General features: G+C 40.3%; 1 protein-coding gene and 1 long non-coding RNA gene across 8 annotated transcripts in view; both read left to right on the top strand.

The window, feature by feature from the left end:
* ANO1 (anoctamin 1) overlaps positions 1 to 12100 on the top strand; it is a 78932-nt gene extending 66832 nt beyond the window's left edge. For 6 of the 7 annotated variants that reach the window (XM_065065541.1, XM_065065545.1, XM_065065542.1 and 3 more), the window contains 8 exons: positions 467 to 524; positions 607 to 707; positions 1116 to 1261; positions 2635 to 2787; positions 4901 to 4953; positions 6708 to 6892; positions 8457 to 8562; positions 9561 to 12100. In XM_065065541.1, coding sequence (XP_064921613.1) covers positions 467 to 524; positions 607 to 707; positions 1116 to 1261; positions 2635 to 2787; positions 4901 to 4953; positions 6708 to 6892; positions 8457 to 8562; positions 9561 to 9821 — 1063 coding nt within the window. In that variant the 3' untranslated portion in view covers positions 9822 to 12100. Of the gene's footprint in view, positions 1 to 466; positions 525 to 606; positions 708 to 1115; positions 1262 to 2634; positions 2788 to 4900; positions 4954 to 5488; positions 6683 to 6707; positions 6893 to 8456; positions 8563 to 9560 lie in introns of those variants that run through there. The other variant, XM_065065544.1, reaches the window with a different exon arrangement.
* A 3835-nt stretch (positions 12101 to 15935) lies between these two features.
* Positions 15936 to 22435, top strand: LOC135579629 (uncharacterized). Its single transcript, XR_010473176.1, has 4 exons — positions 15936 to 16072; positions 17805 to 17897; positions 19907 to 20066; positions 20951 to 22435. It is a non-coding gene; the product is annotated as an uncharacterized LOC135579629 (long non-coding RNA).
* Positions 22436 to 24002: the final 1567 nt, after the last annotated feature.

Here is a 24002-nt window from a genome sequence, read left to right on the forward strand (position 1 = left end):
CTGATACTTTGCTGTTTCAAGTTAATTAAAGCCATTTTTTTTAAGATGACTTTGTATGGTCAGATACAATCCCCCGTTAGGCTATTTACTGTTGTCTATTAATCACTCTTAATTTTATATCACAGCAAGTATAATTTCTCTTCTTGCAACCAGCATGAAAGCATAAAGCTAAAATAAATACTCTGTGGGGCACATTCTGACTATTGCAACAGAAATGAGGATTATTCTAGAGAATTTCTGCCAAGATGTGCCTGTAATATTGTGGGACACACAACTTGCAGTTTTACTGAGTTGTTTACTCATTATATAGGACTTCTTAAAACCAAACCAAAGATAATTATTTACTTTTTCAGGACTAACATTAGGTGGTCCCACTCATGAATGTCTGCTATAAATGACTTTAGGAATTAAATGTTAAAATTATAAAATACATATGAAGTTTATAATTCTACCCATTGTGCCCTAGATTTGTTGGACGTCCAGGAGACTATGTCTACATTTTCCATTCTTTCCGAATGGAAGAGGTAATTGCATTTTTACCCTGTGATCATCACCTGCCACAGAGACACAGCCGATTCTGACTGATGTTTCCTCTGTCCACCCCAGTGTGCTCCAGGTGGTTGCCTAATGGAATTGTGTATCCAGCTCAGTATTATCATGTTGGGCAAGCAGCTGATTCAGAACAATTTATTTGAGATTGGCATCCCGTGAGTAGCAACTTCTTTCTTTTTTTAATATGTGTTTTTTACAATCTGTGCCATACACTGTGTATCTACTGCCCCTTGATGTGAATGTAGTTCATAGGCTACCTGCAAGATTTTTGCACTAAAACCATGTGTGCTCTATTGCAAATACAACTGCATCCCGCAATGCTGATATATTTGGAAATCATTGAGCAATCTATTGCTTTCCTACTGGTCAGCAGGAGCTGTAATACTGACTGTGCAATTCAGTTATAACCATGTTTCAGTACCTGTATGTGCTGATCCCTGATACTTTTAGTATATTGTGGCTCTTGCAAAGTTTTTATGAAAATAGGTATGGAGCTTCTTGTCTGTTAATGTAAAATAACTGAAAAATGGGGATGCTAACTGAATCATTTCCATTTCCCCTAGGAAGATGAAGAAATTTATACGATACATGAAATTAAAGCGTCGGCGTTCTTTAGACCACGAAGAGCACATGAAAAAAAAGCAGCGTTATGAAGTGGACTATAACCTGGAGCCTTTTGCTGGACTCACCCCTGAATATATGGAAATGAGTGAGTGAGGTGGAAAGAAGGCATTTTAAACCATAAATATTCTGACTAATTGGAATGGAGAGCTGAGATTTTTGAACTGTAGATTCAGTGAACAGTGGAGATGAGGCATAACTTAGTAATTAAAGTGTATAGTCTCGGACTGTAGCATATTTGAGCCAACCACTGGCTGCTTCAGGGATGAATTGTGCTCTCTGCTGTTCACAAGCCCTCACTTGACTATTATATTTTAGATATTTTCTTTCAAGCCCATGTGACATGTCACTGTCAGATTTCAAATGCAAATGATTAATTCAGATGTTACAATATCCGTTGTGTATTCTCACACCAGATTGGTTTTTTTTCCTGAAATGCAGACTAAATCTTCTTAGAGATACGTATGCTTGTAGACCAGGTTGGACTTGACAGATCACATTTTGTTTTGTTTTGTTTTTAAGAAATGTATTATGTTGAGTTATATGGAATTTAGGCACTGGGTATCAGCTCTCCATTGCTGCAGCTGTACAGCTACATTTCTTTTACTTTCAATATTGGAAAGGCTGAGAACTGTTCTACGTAGTATCAGTCATTCCTGAAGGATCTGTCTTTAAAAAAGCAACTCTATTTAGTATTTAGAGGAAAGACTAAGTAAAAATGGTTAATGATGTATACTAATACCAAAAATTAGTGTGTGCAGTAAATGCAGAAGCAAATTAGAATATCTGATGGCCTTGATGTTCAGAGTAGTTGAAACAGATTGACATTTAATGGTTCATGCTGTCAGTTCCTAAAAATAAGAAAAGGTGCTGTTCCTGAGATCAGCATCTGGAAGTTACAGATGAAAAGGAAGATGAGGCTCTAACAGGAGCATGATGAGTATCACATCGATGTGATGTCCTCACCAAACAAAAGCAGATCTGATCCCTGGTTGTACGTAGCAAGTTATTCACAGTAAAGGCAGAGAATCGGTCATGTTGGTTTTGAAGCCTCTAAGTTTTATACTTCAGAAGAGAAAGCTTCCAGGGGGATTAGCGAGGGCTAAAATCCTGCTGGGTGGAGCATGGTGAGTTTATGTAGAACTAACACTGTTGCTGCTGTAATCCTCCTCCTTCTGATCGCTCCTGTGCCAGCCTTGCCCATGGCAAAATTGGTTTAGGAGCTTCCCCATCCTTCCAGTGACTTTGCTTTGCCTTTTGCAAGAGAGGCAACTGGCCCTTTGATGCACAAATGAAGCAGCAGTCAGGCAAACCATTCCTGACACAGAAAATGAGATTTAGTCTCCCAGCACATATTAGAATTCTTGATAGAATTTGGGGGGATGGCACTGATGTGATGTTGCATTGCGTTCGATAAATACTGACCACAGCTATTGAATTTCTTTTTTTTTTTCTTTTCAGTTATTCAGTTTGGGTTTGTAACTTTGTTTGTTGCATCCTTCCCGCTGGCACCTCTGTTTGCGTTGTTGAACAACATCATTGAAATCCGTCTAGATGCAAAAAAATTTGTTACTGAGCTGAGGAGACCGGTAGCGGTCAGAGCAAAGGATATAGGTGAGTGCACATTGCTATTGTTATCCTTGTTTGTTTATTCCCGGATTGATGGCAGGATATTATTATGCTGAGTTAGTTTCGTTAGCAGGAAGACATTTATAGGAAAATTCAAAACATTAGACTGTGGCTTAACTGTGAACTGTCATACCTTATCGAGGCTTTACTTTAAAACAGAAAGAACAGCCCTTTAGATTAATATTTTATCAAGTAAACAATATCACTTTTCAAACCAAAATGATCAATATAATAGTGAAATATTTCACGTGGTTCTGCACATCAATAGTCCTTCCTAGCAATGCAGTTTTCTTGCGGAAGCAAAAATTTCTGCATTTAATAACTGTGGACTGGGCTGGAGAAATACACTTGGGAATGCGAGGAGACTCCAAAGCCTGTGGGTAAATGTGTCACTTCATCCCTACTCAGCATGAATGTCAGAAGGGTGAAGCTTGAAAGCTGCAGTGAATGTAGCTGGGACCGGACTCTACGGTTCTACGGTGACAGCAGAGCAGTGGGGGTGTGTAATGAGGAAGCTACTTCTCCCAGATGTTGGTTACTTATGAGTAAAAAGGTTGTTAAAATAATTGTTTGTATTATAGCGCCAGTCAGCAAGAGCGGAGAAGTTTACAATCCGTTCCCAAGCTCGGTGTTCCTCCTAGTATTGCGCAAACTGAGTTTTTCCTTAGGCTCATCCTTGTGCCCCAGGATCATCCTGGAGTTGAAGGACACATTGCGTGGTGTCACGCTATTGTCTTTCCCACGACATTGCTTTTGGGGTGGTTTGTGGCTGGTTCATTTGATGCTGTGGACTAAGGTTGCTGGTAGAGATGTTGATGGGGGAGGTGGTGGTGGTTTTTTTAGTTTTAGACGCTGTTAATTGCAATTTATTGCAATTCAACCCCACTCTCGGTGGGTGGAAGAACCCCGCTTCTTTCAGAGACACCCTGAAGGCAGAGACTGTGAGATGGCCACAATGCAGACAAGTTTTTAGGGCGGGTGCCAGCACAATCAGTGAAGGGAGAAGGTCCCGCTTGCCAAGGGCAGTGGGTAACCACTGGCACCAAGCAGAGGTCTGTCTCTGCTTCCATGGGTGCTGTAACATCTTCTCCTGAAGGTCAGTTCAGTGTACACTGTGCCAGAAGACCAAAGCCATTTGAAGTATGAGTTAGTTAGCAAGCAAAGCATTCGGCCAGGCTGGAGGACTCTTCCAGGGATGTCTTCCTGTGGAAAGTCTCCTACATCTTCCTTCCTCTTCAGAGCCAGACTAGGAGAGGGGCTCCTCAGGGCTGTAACTATATGGATCTGGTAGCAGACCTGGATTTTACCATCAAGACTGAATCTTGCGGTTTGAATACTTCAACCGAGGAGAAAACACTTTGTGTAGACTTCAGAGAAGCCCTTCCCTGGGGAATGGGATGTGGAGATGTGGAAGGGGCAGAGCTGTGGGACTTGGTGCATCATCCTCAGCCTAAATCGAGACAGCTTGAACCCGAATCAGTACAGGGTTCATTTGCATTACATTTTATATGAGTTTTTTAGTCCACAGCATAAACAGAGTCCACACTGAGGAAACCCCCATCTATGTGGTTTCCAGACACAAATGGATAAGTCCAATCAAGTGGCTTCATTGAAGCTTTGCTTTCTTGAAACTGAGATGGGATAAATAGTGATGAGAAGATGTAGAAACAGATTCAGGTAGATCCTTTAAGCTGGTAGGCCAGTGTGTTCTGCACTGTGTGTGTGGAGGTTCCAGCACCTTATCTGTAGCTTATTCTCTTCAAGCATTTGAGAAATTTCAATGAAATTTCATGATGTTGTTCTTTTCTACCTATACCAGCATTCCTCTGTCTCACATTTGCCTTCCTCTTCCTCAAATAAGCTTTTAGTTTAAACAAAACAAAACAAAAAAGGTGCCTAAACATAACATTGGAAGACAGAATTGGGCGCTCTTTGCTTACAGGTCATTAAATTAATCTCTTATAATTCATTCTTTTTTATTTAAAATACAAATCTAGTTTGGCACAGTCATAAGTGATCCTAACACTGTTAAATAAAAATGTAATTTATCTAATTTTAATGACTGAAACAGCATTTACATGGTTGTCTCCCTCCTTAGGAATCTGGTATAATATCCTCAGAGGCATTGGAAAGCTTGCTGTCATAATAAATGTAAGTAATTCAGCATAAATAATACTTTAATTCAGTAGGCTGGCTTTTCCATTCTGCTCCATTAGTTTTATTTCAGCATAAATCCCTTAATCAAGTGAAAGTGTATGATTTAGAAATTTTCTGAAATACTAGAGAATCAGATGCAGAGTTTATTTTAAAGTTGTAGTAGTAGCAAGAATATAAAATATTAAGGAGCCATTGCAGCTTTTTATCAGAATGTTTTCATAAAGCGGTTTTGGCCTTCAAACAAATAAGACCGTAGCTGCTTATTTTTGCTCTTTTGCAATACTATAAATAAGATGATTAATTTTTTAATTTCAGTGCTAAAACCTATTTAGGGTCTTGTAGTCAACTGGGTATGAATTAGTTCAGCTCATCAGAGCACAGTGTCCCTCCATTGAAAATCTGGTCTCTCTGAACTGCATTGCTCTGAAAATCTATGGAAATATTTTTGTTTGCTTCAACAGTGAACATCCCAGCCCTTAGCACACCTTAATAATGTATTCATTTCTGTACTTATATTCTACATTAATAGATATCCACAATGATCATCTTCATTGCACCCCGCCTGGGGAAAGATGAAAAGAAAAAGCTGAAAACATGTTTGCAATGCAGCAAAATATGGGCTGTGCAGGACTTACAGCCACATGTCCATGGACCTTTCATTTTCTCACTATTGTCCACCTGGAAACCCCTTTGCTTTGCCCGCAGGTGTTTATTGTGCTACGGCCAAACCATTCTTTTGGTTGTTTGCTATGCTGCCTTAATTTGTCTTTACCATTTCTCCTCTTTTCCTTTGGAAATAATTTCTCTATTTTTTTTTCTCTTCCACGTAGTCTCTCTCTTCATCATTACCCAGTGTTATTTTCCCATCTTTGATCTATGTACTACCCCTCTTTGTCATAAAATAAGTAAAACATTTTGTACTGTGTTTGTTCCACATGTACATGAGCTTTATGCCAGTGAGAATGTTTCATAATAATGATAAATGAGAAAGGCTATAGTTGTGAAGAACGCAGCCGAATTGGCTGTCTTGCAGTTTCTGTCTGGTATTTTTAGAAAACCTTTTTAAATAACGAAATAAAATGCGACTTTTCTGACCATAAAAATAAAACTTGGCTCCGTCTGCTCATCCTGTTATCTTGATGGAGTTAAAAACCACACACAATTAATGGCCTTCTGCAATGCCATGAGAATGTAAGGAGTCAATTCACTGTCACTGGGTTGCAGAACAAAAGTACTTGGAAATCCATCAACTGGACCTTATACAATGCACCAGGGACAAGATGTGACCGAGGGACGGGGAAATGGCGCCGCGGTTTCCGTTCCTCTGGCGCTGGGGGCTACGGCTGCTTCATCCTCTGGGGATTTCAAGTTGTTGCCCATGTAGGAATCTCAGCGTGGAACTACTCCCTCTGAGAACCTGCAACTCGGGGGAGTAAGCAGTAAATACCACCTTGTTGCAGCAGTGAGGGAAGCGGTTGGGTCACCATCCCTGGAGGTGTTTAAATGACGCGTAGAAGTGGCGCTTGGGGACGTGGTTTAGTGGTGGACTTGGCAGCGTTGGGTTAATGGTTGGACTCGATGAACTTAAAGGTCTTTTCCAACCAATTCTATGATTTTTAGGGCTCCGTCCCTTATTTTCTGAAGCAATCCCTGAGCTGTGCAAGTTGTTTCAGCAAGATGTACTCGAGCATATGATTAACTCCAGCCCTGCCTGAATATTGCGCTCATTCTTTACTCTTGTGGCTTAGGCATTTGTGATCTCATTCACATCCGACTTCATTCCACGCCTCGTGTACCTGTATATGTACAGTGAGAATGGCACCATGCATGGCTTCGTCAACCATACACTATCCTCTTTTAATGTCAGCGATTTTCAAGCAGGAACAGCTCCAAACGACCCCATGGATCTCGGCTACGAGGTTCAGATATGCAGGTACTCTCTTGAATGATAACTAATTTTAAGTATTTTCACAGCTTGGCTAAAAATGGGACAATTTTTTACATTCCTGGGGAAGGTCCTTTGTATTTTCAGTACCTTTTTAGCACCTTGGTAGCCTTTTATATCAGATGGATCCATTGCCTTGAATGTTTTGGCTTACATATTAAACAACCACAACACCTGAGTATGCACTACTGCTTATTTGGGGAAACAGAGATACCCTGTTTCCCTGAAAGTAAGACAGGGTCTTATGTTAATTTCTGCTCCAAAAGATGCATTAGGGCTTATTTTCAGGGGATGTCTTATTTTTCCATGAACAAAAATCTACCTTTATTCTTGAACAAAAAATCAACATTTATTCAAATCTAGTCATGTCATCACATTCTGGAACAACATCATAACCTTCCAAACCCTGAATTCCATCATGAATTTCTTATGACTCTATTTCCTTTTTCCATGTATGATAATCCACTTTTATTGATATTCATGAATAAAATTCAACATTTATTCAAATACATTCTATTGTGAATTAATTTTACTTTTTTACACATATAGCTGCCCGGACATTATTTAAATTGACTTTTTTTTATGAACTGTAAATAGAGCTCATTTTTGGAGTTGGGTTTCTATTTTGAGCATCCTCAAAAATCCTGAAAAATCAAGCTAGGCCTTATTTTCAGGGTAGGTCTTATTTTGGGGGAAACAGGGTAAGCGTTGCTAAATTCAGTGTTTGTGCATGTAAAGATTTTTCTTTTTCTGTATTCCCTTTTTCAGGTAAGGAGGTAAATAATGATAAACAGCACAATGATGCTTTAAGGGAACAAAGTGATGTTACTTTGATGTCATGTTGTTGTATCACATGTTATTGCTATAATGACCATGACTTCAGAGTACACCTCTCTTTTTTTGTCCAGTTTCTATAGCAATTCCTGATGAGAGTAACAGCATCCTTATCTGCCCTGGATCTTAAGACCATATTCTGGGGATTTTTAAAACATTTGAAAATATGGAGCCCTAATTCTTTCAAAATGTTGACAGGATGCTGTGGTTTTAAATTTAATGTGTTTTTCTTGCTTTATTGTTGATTAGTTCATAGCTTTTCTGTAAACCACAGCTAAGGCAAAATTCTCTCCTTCTATTTTTATGGCAAAATTTAGCTGTGATCTTTATGAACAAGGAGAATGTCACGTAGTATAACACACTCTATAGATCTGAGGTTAGTATTTTTGTCTGTAAAATTAGTCTGAAAAATATATAATTTTTTTGTTAGTCTTAAAGTAATTAATCTGAGCTATGTAGCTTACTCTTTTTATGCAGAATTGATATTTGAACTAATCAGAGGCTATTAAGATTGAAGACCTTTAATTTTGAGTGAAACCTGAAGGCTGTGGGAAGTCTTCAGCTGTGTCTTGTTTCTGAGAGGTTAAGACAGCATCACACTGTACTACTGAACTTGCTTTTAGATGGTTTGATTTATTGTTCAGCTCTTTGATATTAATTCCTCGTTGTGCTAAAATATCTGAATGACATCACTGATTTATGGAGTCTTATTTTGCAGATACAAAGATTATCGAGAACCCCCCTGGTCCGAAAACAAGTATGACATTTCAAAGGATTTCTGGGCTGTCCTAGCAGCAAGATTAGCGTTTGTGATAGTTTTCCAGGTAAGTTATACTGCTGGCACTTTTTATAGGAGAAAGAAAAAGAATTATCATTATTTCTTCAGCTACATAAGGCAAGCCACCTTTGGAAATAAGTTATTAGACCGAAGAAAATATCTTCTTTCTCATTTTTTTCGTGGAGAAGCAAATAAAATTTCCCATCCTCATTCATCCTCTTCCTCCCAGCAGCCAGGCCCAGAAATATCCCCAGTGGAAAAATTCAGCCCCAGGGATTCCCTGAATGGGTTTGATGCAGAAGCAACTAAATGACCTTAGTGAGCAGCAAAGCACAAGGCTGCTGCTAAATAGGTCCCACCAATTTCTCCAGTTGGATGTAAATGCATGAAAGCAGCATAAATTTAATCCAAAATCATTTCTAGACAGAGCCAAGAAAGGAAATTTCCAAAATTTTCCCAGTTTAATTTGCATCTGAACAAGAAGGCAAAATCTTGTGACTTTTTCACTAAATGACATTATTTGATGACGAGAGTGATTCTGGTGATGTGACATGAGTGTTTTCAGTCTGCCTTATCTGAACAACTTGTTTCAAGACTTTTGTTCCTTTTTCTTTTCCCTTTGGTCAAAATGTGTACCTTTCTGTGAAAGTCCTCCCTCTCATTGAATCAAGGTTTTTCAGTCGGAGTATATTTCACCAACTTTCGTCATTTTACATCTTGCTATTTGCTTTTGCCTTTCTGACGTAAAGCTCTTAAACCGTGTACCAATGGCAGTATTTCCTTTCGATTTCTACATGGCTGTGACAAAATTTGTACATAAATTTAATCATAAAACATAAATCATCTGTGCCTGACATTTTTCTCTAATTCAGGCATGAGGTTGCAGTCGGTTTGGTTCAGTATCAGGCTGGCAACACACGCTTGAGCCCAACAATATTGTCCTTTCTTCATTCTTCCTTCACAAGTACACCAAAAATGGCCCCTTCTCCTAAGGTCATTCTCTCATTTGACCTTGCTGACATTTTCTCACCATTTCATTTTCAGAACTTGGTCATGTTTATGAGTGAATTTGTTGACTGGATTATCCCAGACATTCCCAAGGACATTAGTCAACAGATTCATAAGGAGAAGGTTCTCATGGTGGAGGTCTTCATGAGAGAAGAGCAAGGGAAGCAGCAAATGCTAGAAACCTGGAAAGAGAAGGGCAAGAAAAAAGGTGAAAACTGTAACAATCACAGCCCCAGACTCTCCAGGAGCCACAGCGGGAGCTTGTCCTCTTGCCACTCGTATCCTCTCGACGTATAGAAGAGGAAGGTGTTGCGTATGTCGGGGCATTCCACTGATACACAAGCCATCGCGTCAAGGGCAGGACTCGATTCATGGACAACCTGGTGCATGTTGAAGGATGTCGCTGCCGTTCTGCTCCCATCTTTGTAAGAAATGCTCTTCTTACAAACATGGAGGACCACGTTCTATTTCTGATAATGTTGTTTCTTCTTTTGCACAAGCAGTAATGCAGGGAATTTTTATATTTCATCGACAGATAACACTATTGACGTTGGTGTGCATTAATAAATGCAGGTACTTAGTACGTCTTGATAGAGATATTCTCTGAGAATTTGACCTTTAGCCTGTTAATTAACTAACTAAATAAAGGTAAATTTTAAGTAATAATAATACTACTAATTTAAAATATATTTGGAACCCCAGGCTTGAAGGTCCATGGGGTACGTAGATAACGTATATGCAAAATGAGCTTTAGACTGTGCCCCAGGATTCCTTTTGGCAGGAGAGAAGCCACGTAAAGCCCACCAGGCTGCCTTGCTTTCCAAGACAGGCTTTAGCTCTGCTGGCAGATCTGTGTTTGAACCTGCAGGTCTAAAACGAGCTCCTGCTCAGCTCTGGCGTCACACATGTCAGTGGGGCACTGGTGGCATCCACAACTGATGTGAATGAAGCTACCTCAGTGCCCCAAGCTGCATTTGAGCGTTTGAGTGGGATCCCAGCGTCTCAAACACTCGTGGCCATGCAGCAGCAGCACAATTTTTGGAGATCCTCCCTGCAGGTCGACGATCCCGGAGCGTTTTGTTAAATGCCCTGAATTACCGAGCACACATAGAGCTGCCGTGACTCGCACCGCCCTGCCTAGAGCTCAGACACGGTTGTTGCTGAGGAAATTCCCTTTATTCCCCCCCATTGTTTTAGCGCATCCCTTTCTTAGGCAGTTTTCTCTCTGTAGCCCTCGATCCCTGCAGGAGATGGGGATCTGCACCCGTTTTGCACAGCCAGAGAACAGCTTTGCCCAGAGGTTGTGCCGGAGGAGTAAATCAAAAAGTCCCACTTACTGTCTTCAATAGAAATGTTGCCTGCACTGGGGCTACAGGACCAGACCTTCAGTTAGTTACAGGACTTTTGTCTTAAAATCCTCTGTATTTTGAGCTTCCTTAAAGTAATAAGTCTCCAGTCCTTCCTTACGATGCTTAGCGAAATCCCAATCAGTTCAACTCTTTTTGAGCATAGTACATTTTAGTTTTGCTTTGTCAAACGATAAACTGCACTTCCAAATAATATTGGTGCAATTAACCTCATTTCTTTTATTGCTTTTTCTCATCCATGGCACTTGCATTACGAATATAAAACTGAAAAAAAATAAAAGAAAAAGGAAAGATTTCTTTAAAGTCTAACTACTGTATGGTTTGTTACAAAACCAAACGTCAAAAGACTGTTTTCAAGAGAAGTTAGTTATTTCTTTTTTCCTTTTCTTATTTTCTTTGCCAAACTAATTTAAAGATTAATGCTAGAACTTTAAAGAAAAATGCGATATTTAGCTTTTGATATATTTATTTGTTTTAAAGTATGTGATAAACTTGATATTTTTCTGGAGTCTGTCCAAAGAAGGTACCAGAAAAGAAATTATGTGGGGGAAGGAAAATGGTATTAACCAAATATTCTTGAAGCTTATTTAAAATATTGATTCAACCAAAGATTTTTATTAATAAAGGGCTTATATTTTGTTAACTCTTGTTTCTGTTGTATTTTGACTTGCAGGAATGTCACTATTTTTTAAATTTGTAACTTATGATAGCTTATTACTGCAGGGCCAAATTCTGCCTGGTTTATTCATGCAAGAAGCATCATCCCTGGTTGTGTTTACCAGCTCAGGCCCACTGAGCGGGAGTAAATCAAGCAGAATTCTGCTCATACATCTTGTTGAAAAAGCTTCTTCCTCTCATTCCTCGGTAGCCCAAAAGATCCAGAAGAAAGCCAAACATCAACTACCTATGCTGAAGAGAAATCTTCCTCGAAGGCAATTTCAGCTGTAAATACTTATCCAAAAGTATTCCCAACTTAATACTGACATTCCTGTAAATGGTAGAGCTATATCCTGAACACATACTTATCAGAATTTTTCATTATTTGCTGAAATCATTAAATAGTAACAGTTGCTTATACTTTCTTTTGTACAGTAAATTGTTTGAAACGGAATTTTGTATATAAAAAAAACTGTATTACTACTTAGATAAGTATAAAACTTTCATGGAATCATTTTTTAAGAAAAGCAAATATATACTAAATCTGGTTTAGTTCCTTGGGGTTTTTTGGTGTTGTTTTATTTTTTTCTTTGAACACTTATTTGAAATAAATGTAAATATGCAAGAGTTTCTCCTGTGGGACAGGTTCTGTTCCCAACCCTCCTTGTGCTCTGAGTGTGCAACCTCGAGTACTGTCAGATTTGAGAAATAAGAGTAATTTGTGTTACAGTTGGCTTAAAACTGGACCCATGATGCCCCTTCCAGTGCTCCTCGTGTGCCCAGAGGCCAGAACAGACATCCATTCGTAGGTCTTGGCGGCTTCATTTATAGTTGTCTTCCCAACAGCGCTGAAGGTAAATCTTGTGTTCTAACTGCTTCAGACACCCACTTTGGGATTAAATCCCACCTAAGATGTGTCTGTCCCCGGGACAAGTGGGACCTCTTGCCTTGCGGGACCTGTACAAGCACAACCTGATGTGCCATTTCCAGTTTTTCTCCTGCTCCCATTTAACTTTCCTGTGAGAAGCTTCCTATTGATTCCCCTTTTCTAACCAGAAAATGTTAATGTTCTCATTAATGAAATTCAGATAAAAGGCAGGAATTCTGCTCCAGCATAATGGATATGAAAACCAGAAGCAGGTAAATCGCTGTCTAGTCTGTAACTTGTTTGGTTTTTTCAGTTCTTAAAGACAAAATAGTCATACAAGCTCACTCGATATAAGATAATGCCTTCCAAAAAGACATTTTCACTGTGCTTGTACTTTTCACAAAAGGTTTTTTTTCATATTTGTGATGCAAGTAGAAACAAGTTTTGTTTTTACAAATAGCAACATGTTAATAACGATTCACTGGAAAAGCAGGGTAAGGGGGGGAAGTTAATACAGAGAAGCAGGGATCTGGATGTGACCAAGAAATAACTGAAGATAGCTCGATGTGACCCTATGGGCCAGGTGTGATGGAAAACAGCAATAGTTGTATTTGTATAGATACACCTAGATTCTGTATTGATTTGACAGTATCTCCACAATGTGCATTCAACCCCATTTCCCAGCCCCGCTCTGATCAAAGACGGGAAAAAAAAAAAGCTAAAACCTAATGTATCAATGCCTAAAACAGGAAAATCATTACACTGGCTTAACTTAGTCCAAGAACAAATGCAGGCAGTAGGAAAGCTCACAGCTGGCAGTGGCTGCACAGACCATTTTTGAACCATTGCTAAAATACACTGTTTGCTTTTTGCTACCCAAAGTTTGTGGCAAAGAACCAACTTGCGTTGGTGCATCTGAGGAGGAAATGATACCCGCCCTGTTGTCTTGCCAGTACAAATCTGAATCTTCTGGATTTCCATGTCACTGTGTTTCTAAGATACTGTCTTACAAATATTTTGCGGTCTTAAATAGCTAAAGGATGAATAAGTCTCAAGTCAAGGCACAGATACGTTTCTATTTTTAAACCCTCGGTGCTCTCTGGTCCTGAGCTGTTAATGATCTTTTTGGCTGTTGTGATTTCCGATCAGCAATAATAAAACAATTTACTTTTCATCTTGTTACCTCAGGAGACTGAACTCTCCCAAAGTTTCATAGATCACTTGACTCCATTTATATTTTCCTATGAAGTTTTCAGAGTAAACAACTCTCTTTCCTTTTGGCCCTGAAGAAACCATGTCTTAAAATTTATATGGATTCCATTCAAACTCTGGTTCAATTCTTTTCACATTTGAGCACTATTTATTCCATGACCAAACAAAACATGCCATTTTTAGTACAGCAGAGAAAAATCAAAGTTCTTTTTTTAACCTCCTCCTTTTTTTTTTAGCCCAACAAAGCTTTCTGAAGAAGCAACTAATTACTAATGTGGCTTCTTTTTAATTTTAAGCTCTTTCCTTATTTTTTAATACTGTGCATGCTGCCTGATTGACCATGAGCCAACACTGTGATGATCATGAGCCAGCACTGGGCCCTTGTGGCCAGGAAGGCCAATGGTACCTGGGGTGTATTAGAAGGGGGGTGGTCAGTAGGTCAGAGAGGTTCTCCTGCCCCTCTGCTCTGCCCTGGGGAGACCACACCTGGAATATTGTGTCCAGTTGTGGCCCCTCAGTTCCAGCAGGACAGGGAACTGCTGGAGAGAGTCCAGCGCAGGGCAACAAAGATGCTGAAGGGAGTGGAGCATCTCCCGTGTGAGGAAAGGCTGAGGGAGCTGGGGCTCTGGAGCTTGGAGAAGGGGAGGCTGAGGGGTGACCTCATTAGTGTTTACAGACATACAAAGGGTGAGTGTCAGGAGGATGGAGCCAGGCTCTTCTCAGTGACAACCAATGATAGGACAAGGGGCAATGGGTGCAAACGGGAACACAGGAGGTTCCACTTAAATTTGAGAAGAAACTTCTTCCTGGTGAGGGTGTCAGAGCCTGGCCCAGGCTGCCCAGGGAGGTTGTGGAGTCTCCTTCTGTGCAGACATTCCAACCCGCCTGGACACCTTCCTGTGTAACCTCATCTGGGTGTTCCTGCTCCATGGGGGGATTGCACTGGATGAGCTTTCCAGGTCCCTTCCAACCCCTGACATTCTGGGATTCTGTGATTCAAGGCCACCTGAAGCCAAGGAAAATACTTCCTTTGATGCTCTTTGACCACAGCACACTTTGGCATGTCACAAAGTGTTGCTTATTGAACGATTAGTTCCACTTACAATAAAAATTTGTGACACATATTCTATGGTGCTTTTATAACCCAGATCATCAGCTGAAGCTAAAATATATTGCTACAGGTGACGTTTGTGAGCAGGAATAGTTGTGCATGCTGTCGTGGTAGTTTCCACAATATAAAGGCTCAGAAAATCAAAGACATAACAGGGTCATGTCAAGTTGGTTACACAAGTTTGGAGGTTTTGAGGTCATAGCTTTCATCTCACTTAGCGCCACCTGTGAGAGAAAATTCATGGAAAAAGGGAAAGGTGTCTGTCACAACGCTCGTGAGAAAAACAGTCAAAAATTATTTGGGAGAGTGCTTGTGATGAACAAACTTAAAAGTGTAACAAAGGCTGGTTTTCAGAGCAAGAGCTAAATGCAGGTAGTTAGGCAATCTTTCTTAGAGAAGAAGAAAAGGTTATTCCCTATTTTTACTTCTAAATGAAGAAAGAGTGGCCACCTCGAGCTGAAATAAAAGAGACAGAGGCAAAGGAAAAGGTGCAAATAGGGAAAGTGGAAGAAAGGGCTTTTGGCTGATGTTCTCGGATCCATGTTAGCTGGCAGATCAGCCACCAAAGTTGTTTTTTGGGAAAGGGAATTGCTCCCAAAGCCAACGCCACCTTGTAGGCAGGTTATCAGGGAGCCTTTGCCAATGTTTTTGTAGTGATGTGCAACCTCATCCTGCCAAGTGGTGCAATACCGCTGGTCTTGCCTTCAGATGGAAGCTGAAAGGTTTTGGTCTTTTGGAAAGAAATGGATTAAAAAGGAGTAAGAAAGGGCATCCTTACACCTTCCAGCTTCCATGACGGTGAAATAATGACTCAGATGGAAAATAATGTATTGGCACATCAGTGAGGCCTTGGTGACTGTGTCTTCACTGATGTATGGAACTGCCAATAATTCCATGATCCCCAGAAATAAAAAATAAACAGTTTCTATAGAACACACTTATTTTTAACGTGGGTCAGAACAATGTATAAACTCTAATGCAGCTTCCAACGCTGGTCGGTACAAGCCCTTTGGCTCTGTAGTAGGTGAGTCTCCAAAGCCCCAAAGGCGACATGTATTGTGTCATCACGGCGTGGTGATCCCAAGCATGGAATTCCCATGTAATTAACTGAGCAGCTCCCATTTCTTAATGTATTACTCTTCAATATCCATCTGCAGGAAAAGAAGGGAGGTAATTACAAGTAATGAACCATGGAGTGGGAAAGTAATAAATCTGAGTAGGCTGGACTGCTCCAGGTTTGCTGCAAGAGCTCTCAGGTCAGCAGGAGATGGTGTGTGTAGCAACTGGATCTGCGATCTGGTGGATTCTGAGCCAAGCTCCTGGAATTATTCAGGTATTTTACTCTACTCGGGCACTGTTGGGAGCAGGAGGGAGTTGGGAGCAGGGAAGGAACAAACTCCTGAGGATAATTTAATGTGAACTTCAGCTACATCTTCCTGGCTTCAAAGAGCAGAAGTAGTAAAACGGAGAGTCAGTTCTGAAATTCTACTAAACCTCTTCGCTTTTGTCTTTTTGAATTTTACTTCCAAAACCAAACTTTTCCATGTCTTTACAATGCTTATTTTGGAGCTCCGACCAAAGCGAGCTGTGGAGGTAAGCGGGTGGTCATCTCTGGGTCTTCTTGTGGGTAAGAAACAACAGGTAATCGCTTCCAAGTTGCACTCGGCAAAGCTGCAATACAGGCTAATTCTGCTTTAGAAAGCCTCACTCACTCCAAAATTGGTGGATAACAGCAAACCTCTAGGTTTATATGTAGACCTGAAAGACAAAAGACAATAAGCTTGTGTCTCATCTTGTGTTGAAAGTCATTTAGGGTTGATTGAACAGGAGCTTCTTGAGAAAAAATGGAAGTTCAGTATGTGAATTTTTTGAGGGTAGGCAAAGCTGTGGTATGTGTAAGCTCCTTATTTCTTCTAACGTATACAGACTCTAAGGAAAAAAATATAAATGCTGCATATTGTATTACATTAATCCATTCTGCTCTCAGTAAATCACGCTCCTCCATAGACTTTTCAGCTCTGTCAACACATGCAACAAGTTTCCATTATATTGGTGTATGAAATTGAATTCCAAGTTGTGGCTTAAGATTAATTGATATCTGGTTCAGACTACAAAACTGCAGACTCGCTCAAATTAAAGCATTTATTTAGAGAGGAGAAAAAAATACTTCCTCCCCTCCTAAGAATCAAGGGAGGGGCACGATGAAACCAGATTTGCTTTCTTATTTATTATATCTAAATCCCTATGCGTAAGTAACCGAGTCATATCCTGTGTCACTTAATGCTTCCATAGAACTACTCGGGTTTTAAAAGGAAATGAGCGCTGGGATAATAACTGTACCGTGTTGGAGCAGACAAGGCGCTCCCGCTCTAATCGGATTTGAAAAGATCCTTACACCTTCCAGCTTCAATGACGGTGAAATGACTCAGATAGAAAATAATGTATTGGCATGTTCTTGAAGGGAAGAAGAAAAATCCACTGACCTTTCCTCTAATGGGGAATTCTATTGCAAATCTCAGATACCTAATTAATACTTGTATTTAGGAAATGTGTCCCCCCCACCTCTTGGTTTGTTATTCTCTCCAGGCACTGTACTGAGCTCCCACCACCTGAGTTCAGCTCAGAAATGAAGCAAATGCAGCCAGGCTCATTCATCTATATTTATTACAGTGAAATTTTAGTAACTCCGGGAGACATTTATAGGTCGAGATATTTTCTGGTCTGTGAAGGGGCCGTTCTGCAGGCTGGATGCAGAGAAAGGTCACATTTTTCACACCACTTTCATGGCAATGGCCAGGTCCAAAGCAGAGGCTGTTAATGCAGAAGAAATTAGAGCTGGAGTATTCACAGAGCAAAAGAAAAAGATTCCTGCTGCTATTTTTTTAACTGCAATGAGATATAGAAAAGATGTACAATAAGGAAAGGGGGAAAAACCCTTTCTTTAGGTGGGAGGAGGACGTCCTGTGGTTCAGGACTATTTGCATGCTTGTAAGAAACTGCAAACTAGTATTGATCCATTTTCTGCAGAAGAGTTAATTTTAAGTTATCCTAACCTTTTTTAATAGCTGCTCAGAATATTGTATTTTCCAATGAAAAGAAGGACACTGAAGAAAAACACCTCCATTTATTTCCTATCCAAGAAAATAAATCTTAATGTGGTAAGTGTTTACCTTTTCATGTTTTTATTGGGCTTGGGAATTGGCAATAGAGCAGCTAAGGAAAATAAAGGACAAATTTATGTACTCTTCAGAAATTAATTAGTATTAGCTTTCAGCAACCAGAACCACTGGATTATTGCCCTGGACAAGTAGCAGCTTCCAGTTCATATCTTAATTTTATTTGATTCATTCTCAACCAATTGTCCCAATATGGGCTTGAGAGTCAATGGGCTGGAGCGAGTGTTGGACTCACAAATCCCTTAAGTCCAGAAGTTCTTCACCACTCTAAGGGAGATATTTTGCTTTTCAGCCCCACGCTGGAATCTCTGTGCGGCACTGCTGCCCCAAAAGAGATCTAATGATCTTTCACAGCTCTTTTGGGAGGTTTTTTATGTCTTCCCTGGCTTATTTCACAATGACATTCCTGTGCAGACAACCCTTGTTTTCTGTTTTCTCTGTTCTTCTGGTTTTTTCAAGGGCAAAATGGATGTTGCAGAGCTTAAGTAATGAATATGGTTTAGAGGAATGAAATGTGCTGGGCTAATATATACACAGAGCTTTACTGACATGTGAAATGTTTGTCTGAATGATTTCATACTTACATGGTATGATGAAAATTCACTGCGAAAATAGGTAAAAAGTCAAGTCAGAGGTTTTTAGCTGGAGAAAATAAACAAAAGTCTACAATTTACCCTTCCCCTAAAGTTAAACTAACTTCTCCTGCCAACAATAACACAACAGAACTATATCAACAGAACTATATCAACACTTCTTCTGTTTCAATATTAAGTTCAAGCATCTGTTAACAACTTATTGCTTGTTGTTGTTGTTACTTGGCCAGATCTTTTATCTGTATACAACCGATTCATGCCAGAGTTCACTCGCTTTTCAATACTTATTTGCTTTTCCCACACTCTGCTTCTCATTTTCTCTCTTTCAGCCCACAACAATTTAACTTTTCTTATAGGCTCTTTTGTCATGGACAGTTTTTTCTTAGGATTCTAAGTCTCTTCACAAATAGTTTCTTTACTGGAGCATGTCTTTCTACGCTAGATGTTATAGCAACAGAGGTAATACCTGACAAAAGAAACATGGACGGATCAATCCATACACAAAAGAAAAGGCAGAAACTGCCATTTCTTTGCCAAAAATGTGCATTTTAGGATTTTACCAGCAATGGATGAGAGGCATTGAATAAGTATAGTAAGGAATTTTATGGAAACCAGTTTATTCACCATGGGAGTGAAAAAGTAAGTGAACAGAAAACCTGTTACCACCCAATTCCACCAGTAGGGAGGGGGTTGCATTTTTTTAATACTGCTCTTATATTGAAGCCAACAAAGAAAACCCAAGATGCTCCTAATTCCCTTGAGAGAGAATGGCAGTAATAATATAAGAAGCGTGCAATTGACTGAACCTCAAAAGAGAAAGAATTTCTCAGTGTGGAGACAGGATTCATTATCTGGTCTATGTCCAGAAGTTTGTCCAGCCTGTGTCTCAGAACTATCAGGGATGAGAATTTTAAATTTGCACTGGGTTATTTGCTATTGAATTGTGTGATAAGTTAGAAATCAAAGCTGCTTCATTTGAAAATGCTGTAGTGCATGTAGTGCTGTAGTGCAAATACTCCAGTTTCTATAGACTCGAGCAACTAGAAACTGCAACCCATCGTGTTTCTTATTTCTCACTCAAAAAGGAGGAGAGTTCTCCCCTCTCTGGCTGCAGGGCTTTTGGAAGCACCACCCTGTGCATCAGAGTACAGATTTCACTTATCTGACAGCATGCTTTGAATTTTGACACTACCTCCAGTGTATGGATATCCCCCTTTTTGCTTCCCCTTGCTAAAAAAAAGGAAACAAATACCATTTTGACAATTCCACCTTCCCCTTGACAATCGGACAGTCTAATACGGACCATATAGATTGTCAAGAGCCAAGCTTTTCTTGATGCCAGTTTCTGCCTCTGAAGACACCCATTGACTATCTCTTCATCCTGCATATTATTGAAAGCAACTACCCCATCAAGTCTGTGAAGATATAGTCCTGATTCATTGAGAGAAGGTCCCACAGAAGCCCATCCTCTGCACCGTACAAGCATGGGGGCAGAACTTTAGCCTCATCCAACAACACTGAACAAACAGCAGTGATTTACGCTTTACACACACCAAAGGTAAGCAAAGTACATACAAACCAGCAGGTATGTAGCTCAGAACGAAAGCAAAGACAAAAAATACATGTATTAACACTGGAAACTACCGGTGTGTGCAGCCCTTGCTGTGGGCCTTGGAAAGGAGAGAGATTTCTTTGAAAATCAGCGTTATTATCTCTGATTTGAACATAACAGGTAACATGCTGAATTAGCCACGTTACAGCCAGCATCTGAAATACATTAGAAGTAGTTCTGGTGTGTCAGCAGCCAGCTGCAAGCACATCGCTCGGTAGGGAAGAGGAGCAGGCTGAAAAGAGAAGGCAGGCTGTTAATATTTAGAGCAGGCAATTTGTCACCTCAAGAGTAAATTGCTGGAGAGTAATAGAGAAAAGAGTCATCGCAGGTGGACTGAGATGTGTTAATGAGCACTAAAAGCAAATCAGGTTACATCAGAGGGGTTGCAGCTCCTGCACAAACTGCCAGACATTTCCACAACCCCAGAGCAGATCACAGGACGATGCCAGAGCTAAGACGATGGACCAGCCAGAAATTTTAGTCACCTTGGCTAGAAAACACAAAGCATCTTCCAAAGTTTCCATGCAAACTCATCCCAGTCACCTGCGGTTCACTGCAGCCACATACATCTTACCAAAACGTTTACTGTTCATGGCACGTGGATTAATATACTGCTTTTAAAAGCAGCTGTTAATATTTATAGAACCCTCCCAAGGAACCTTTCAGCCACCCCATGTTTATTCAGATCCCACCAAGGTCAGCTGCACGTTTCGCTGTTTTGTGTCCAGTCTCTAACTGGGTGTTTGTTGCCTGAATGTCCTTGTGACCGTCACCTCAAAAAGGCTCCAGAAATGCATCTTTTGTTTGCTCTCTTTGCCCTGCTCCTCCAGCAAAGACCATGAAGTCGAAAGGCTCAGTGTGAGACTCTCCCAAGCTTCGAGCTCCCTCTGCAGCATTTTGCAAGGAATCGTCTTGCCTCAAGAAACCTCTAAATTATTTGGTGAGGAAGCGGATCAGTCATGGCACTCCCGTTTCTGGGAAACTTCCACTGAAATCTGAGCGGCTCTAATAAATCATTTCAAGTAAGTTTTATTCCGATGTGGAGCGGTTATGATCTGTTGACCTTGGCAAATGCTCTCTTTGCCAAAGCCCCGGGAATTGCTTTCAATGGCAATAACTGAAGGACAGCGAGTTGCTCGGGTGTTTTCATCTGTGAACGTGTCAAAGTAGAGTTAATGGGTCAGATTCAGACATAATAAAAGCGACTACTAAATCACTATGCCAGGCATTAGGAGTGAGTTTAAAAGCATTTAAGTAATGATTTATATCTTAATTAAGTGATGATTTGTATCTCTTAGTTCCACATTCGTTACCAATTCAGACTCCCTTAGAATTACAGCGATGTGTGGAATCACTTTCGTGTCTCCTCGTCCATCAGTGCTGAATCTGGCCACTGAGTTCCTGGGAACACATGAAAATCTCAGTTGCTGTTTGCTTTCAATTGCATGTCAGGGGATAGAGAATTAAGGTATAAATTATGCAGATTTAGACTTTCTTCGCATCGACCTGTCTCTGAATTCAGCCAGCTGCCATCACCACGCACAAGCTACGCACAATGTGATTTTATTCCTCTTGTTTCACAGAGTCATCTCCCTTCCCTTGGCAAAATTAAAAAGAGATTTTATTTAACTGGATTTTATACTTGTCACTGGGGTTTGCATCTGCTTTCTAAATTAATCCACGCTTTGTAAATACATTTCTCCTTGGCATCATACCACCCTTTGCCCTTTATGTTAATGTTATTTCCTTTGCTTTGAAGTCTATTTAGGGCTGCAGCAAGAAAATCCATCTCTCAACCCAGGTGCATCTCATCCCAGCTCAAATTCTTTGTGCCAGTTCCTCTCGCTGTTTACCCTGAGACCCTGCCACAGGCTAATTCCCAATTTGCAGCACTTAGGGACTACACAAAAATCTCTCTTTTAAACAGGTTTAATATTTTTATCTGAGAGACTGGGAATAATATGCTCGTTAGCTGCTTTTCAAGGTGCGCATGATGAGATGACGTGTCATCTTTCCTGGATGAGGTGTACAAAGGTGGGGAAAATAAAAGGAGGCTGATGGGAGTCCCAAATTTATTTATTCATATAACCTGATAGGATTTTATGGGAAACAAATCTTGTATTCAGTGTGAAATACGCTGCAGATGCACAGATGGGCTTCATGTGTGTAGCTAGTTCCATGTATCACCTTTCCTGATCATGTGTGAGACGAGCCCTGTGCAACAGACTGAAACAGGATGCTGAAAACCTCAGAGTTTTATCTCAGGAGGGTTTGTGCCCGTGGGAGTTTCAAGAATGTTTTGGAGAAGTTGTTGCTCACGCTGGAATGTGAGACTGGAGATGTGGAAAACGAGAATGCTCAACTTGTGTATCCGAGATCGCAATCTTTTTATGACAAGGACTGTCGGTCTGTGTGTTGCAACAATAATAAATTAAGGGAAGAATTTAGTAATGGGGTAACTTGGGGAATCAATGTGCTGGCAACTTGGGGAATCAACATGTTGGCGTTCACAGAAGGAATGAGGAAAATCCAGAACCACCTACACGTGCTGTGCAGAGACACCGTCACGGTTTGTCTGAGCTCCAGGGACCTACAAAACGACGGGATGAACTTGAACTCTCATTTATGGGAAGTTCACCACCTTTCACCTTGTATAAAAATTGCCTTCAAAACACAGGCACTTTCCACTTGCCCTATTTCTTCCCTTTTAAAGGTCAGGAGATGCTTCATGTCACAACTAATCTGGGCGGGGAGCAGCTGCTGGGGCCGCAGGAGAAATCTCAGTGTCTCTTTGGGGCCATAGCAGGAATCTCAGTGTCTCTTTGGGGCCATAGCAGGAATCTCATTGTCTCTTTGGGGCCGGGCTCTGCTGTGGCCTCTTGCTCTCCGTCCAGCGAGCCCTTTCATCCTTGTACTGAAACGGAGAAATAAACTTAACGGCAGAGTCAATTCTATTGTTAAGTGGCGTTCTTTATTTTATCAGCACTGGGGAACACTGGGGATCATCCTCCATAAGTGCTCCAACAACTGGATGCCCTTGCGTTGCTTATATTCACATGATTTTAACATATGCATTACAACTTTTGAAAATTTTGACATACATCTATACTAAGAAATAACGGATGTTATAATCTCTTACTTACGTCTGTTAATTATTAGTTGAATATAAAATAAATGCTATGCTTCTAAATTTATTTCTTACTTAATCTTGTGTCTCCCTCTTGTCATGCAGAAGAGTCTAAAACTTGAAAAAAATCCCCTCATTTTGCAGGTGGTCAAATGTATCATTTATCATGTCAATTGGTTAATGATGGGTATACGTCTTTTGTGACTTTATCACAGTGTACATTAATTTGGCTGTTTCTCTTTAGTACTTCCTTTAAAAAAAAATAAAGAAAATATTAAAAAAAACCACACACACAAAAGCACACAAAAAACCCCACAAAACAAACAAATAAACACCAACCACCCACACACACACACCAAAAAAAACACACACAAACAAAACAACGTTCCTGCTCCAGCAGGGGGATTGGAGTAGATGATCTTTTGAGGTCCCTTCCAATCCCTAATATTCTTCAATTCTGTGAAAAACAAACAAACAAAACCAGAACCCCCCCAAAAAAGAAACAAACAAAAACACCCCCCCCACACACACACAAAAAAACCCAACAAAACAAACAAACAAACAAAAAACAAAAACAAACACTAGTCTAAGCACTAGTGTGTACAAACCCTTATACTTAAGGGAGTGGAGCACCTCCCTTATGAAGAAAGGCTGAGGGAGCTGGGGTTCTTTAGTTTGGAGGAGACTGAGGGGTGACCTCATTAATGTTTATAAATATATAAAGGGTGAGTGCCATAAGGACGGAGCCAGGCTCT

The sequence above is a fragment of the Columba livia genome, chromosome 5, assembly GCF_036013475.1.
Source record: "Columba livia isolate bColLiv1 breed racing homer chromosome 5, bColLiv1.pat.W.v2, whole genome shotgun sequence".
In the NCBI taxonomy this organism is placed as follows: Eukaryota; Metazoa; Chordata; class Aves; order Columbiformes; family Columbidae; genus Columba; species Columba livia.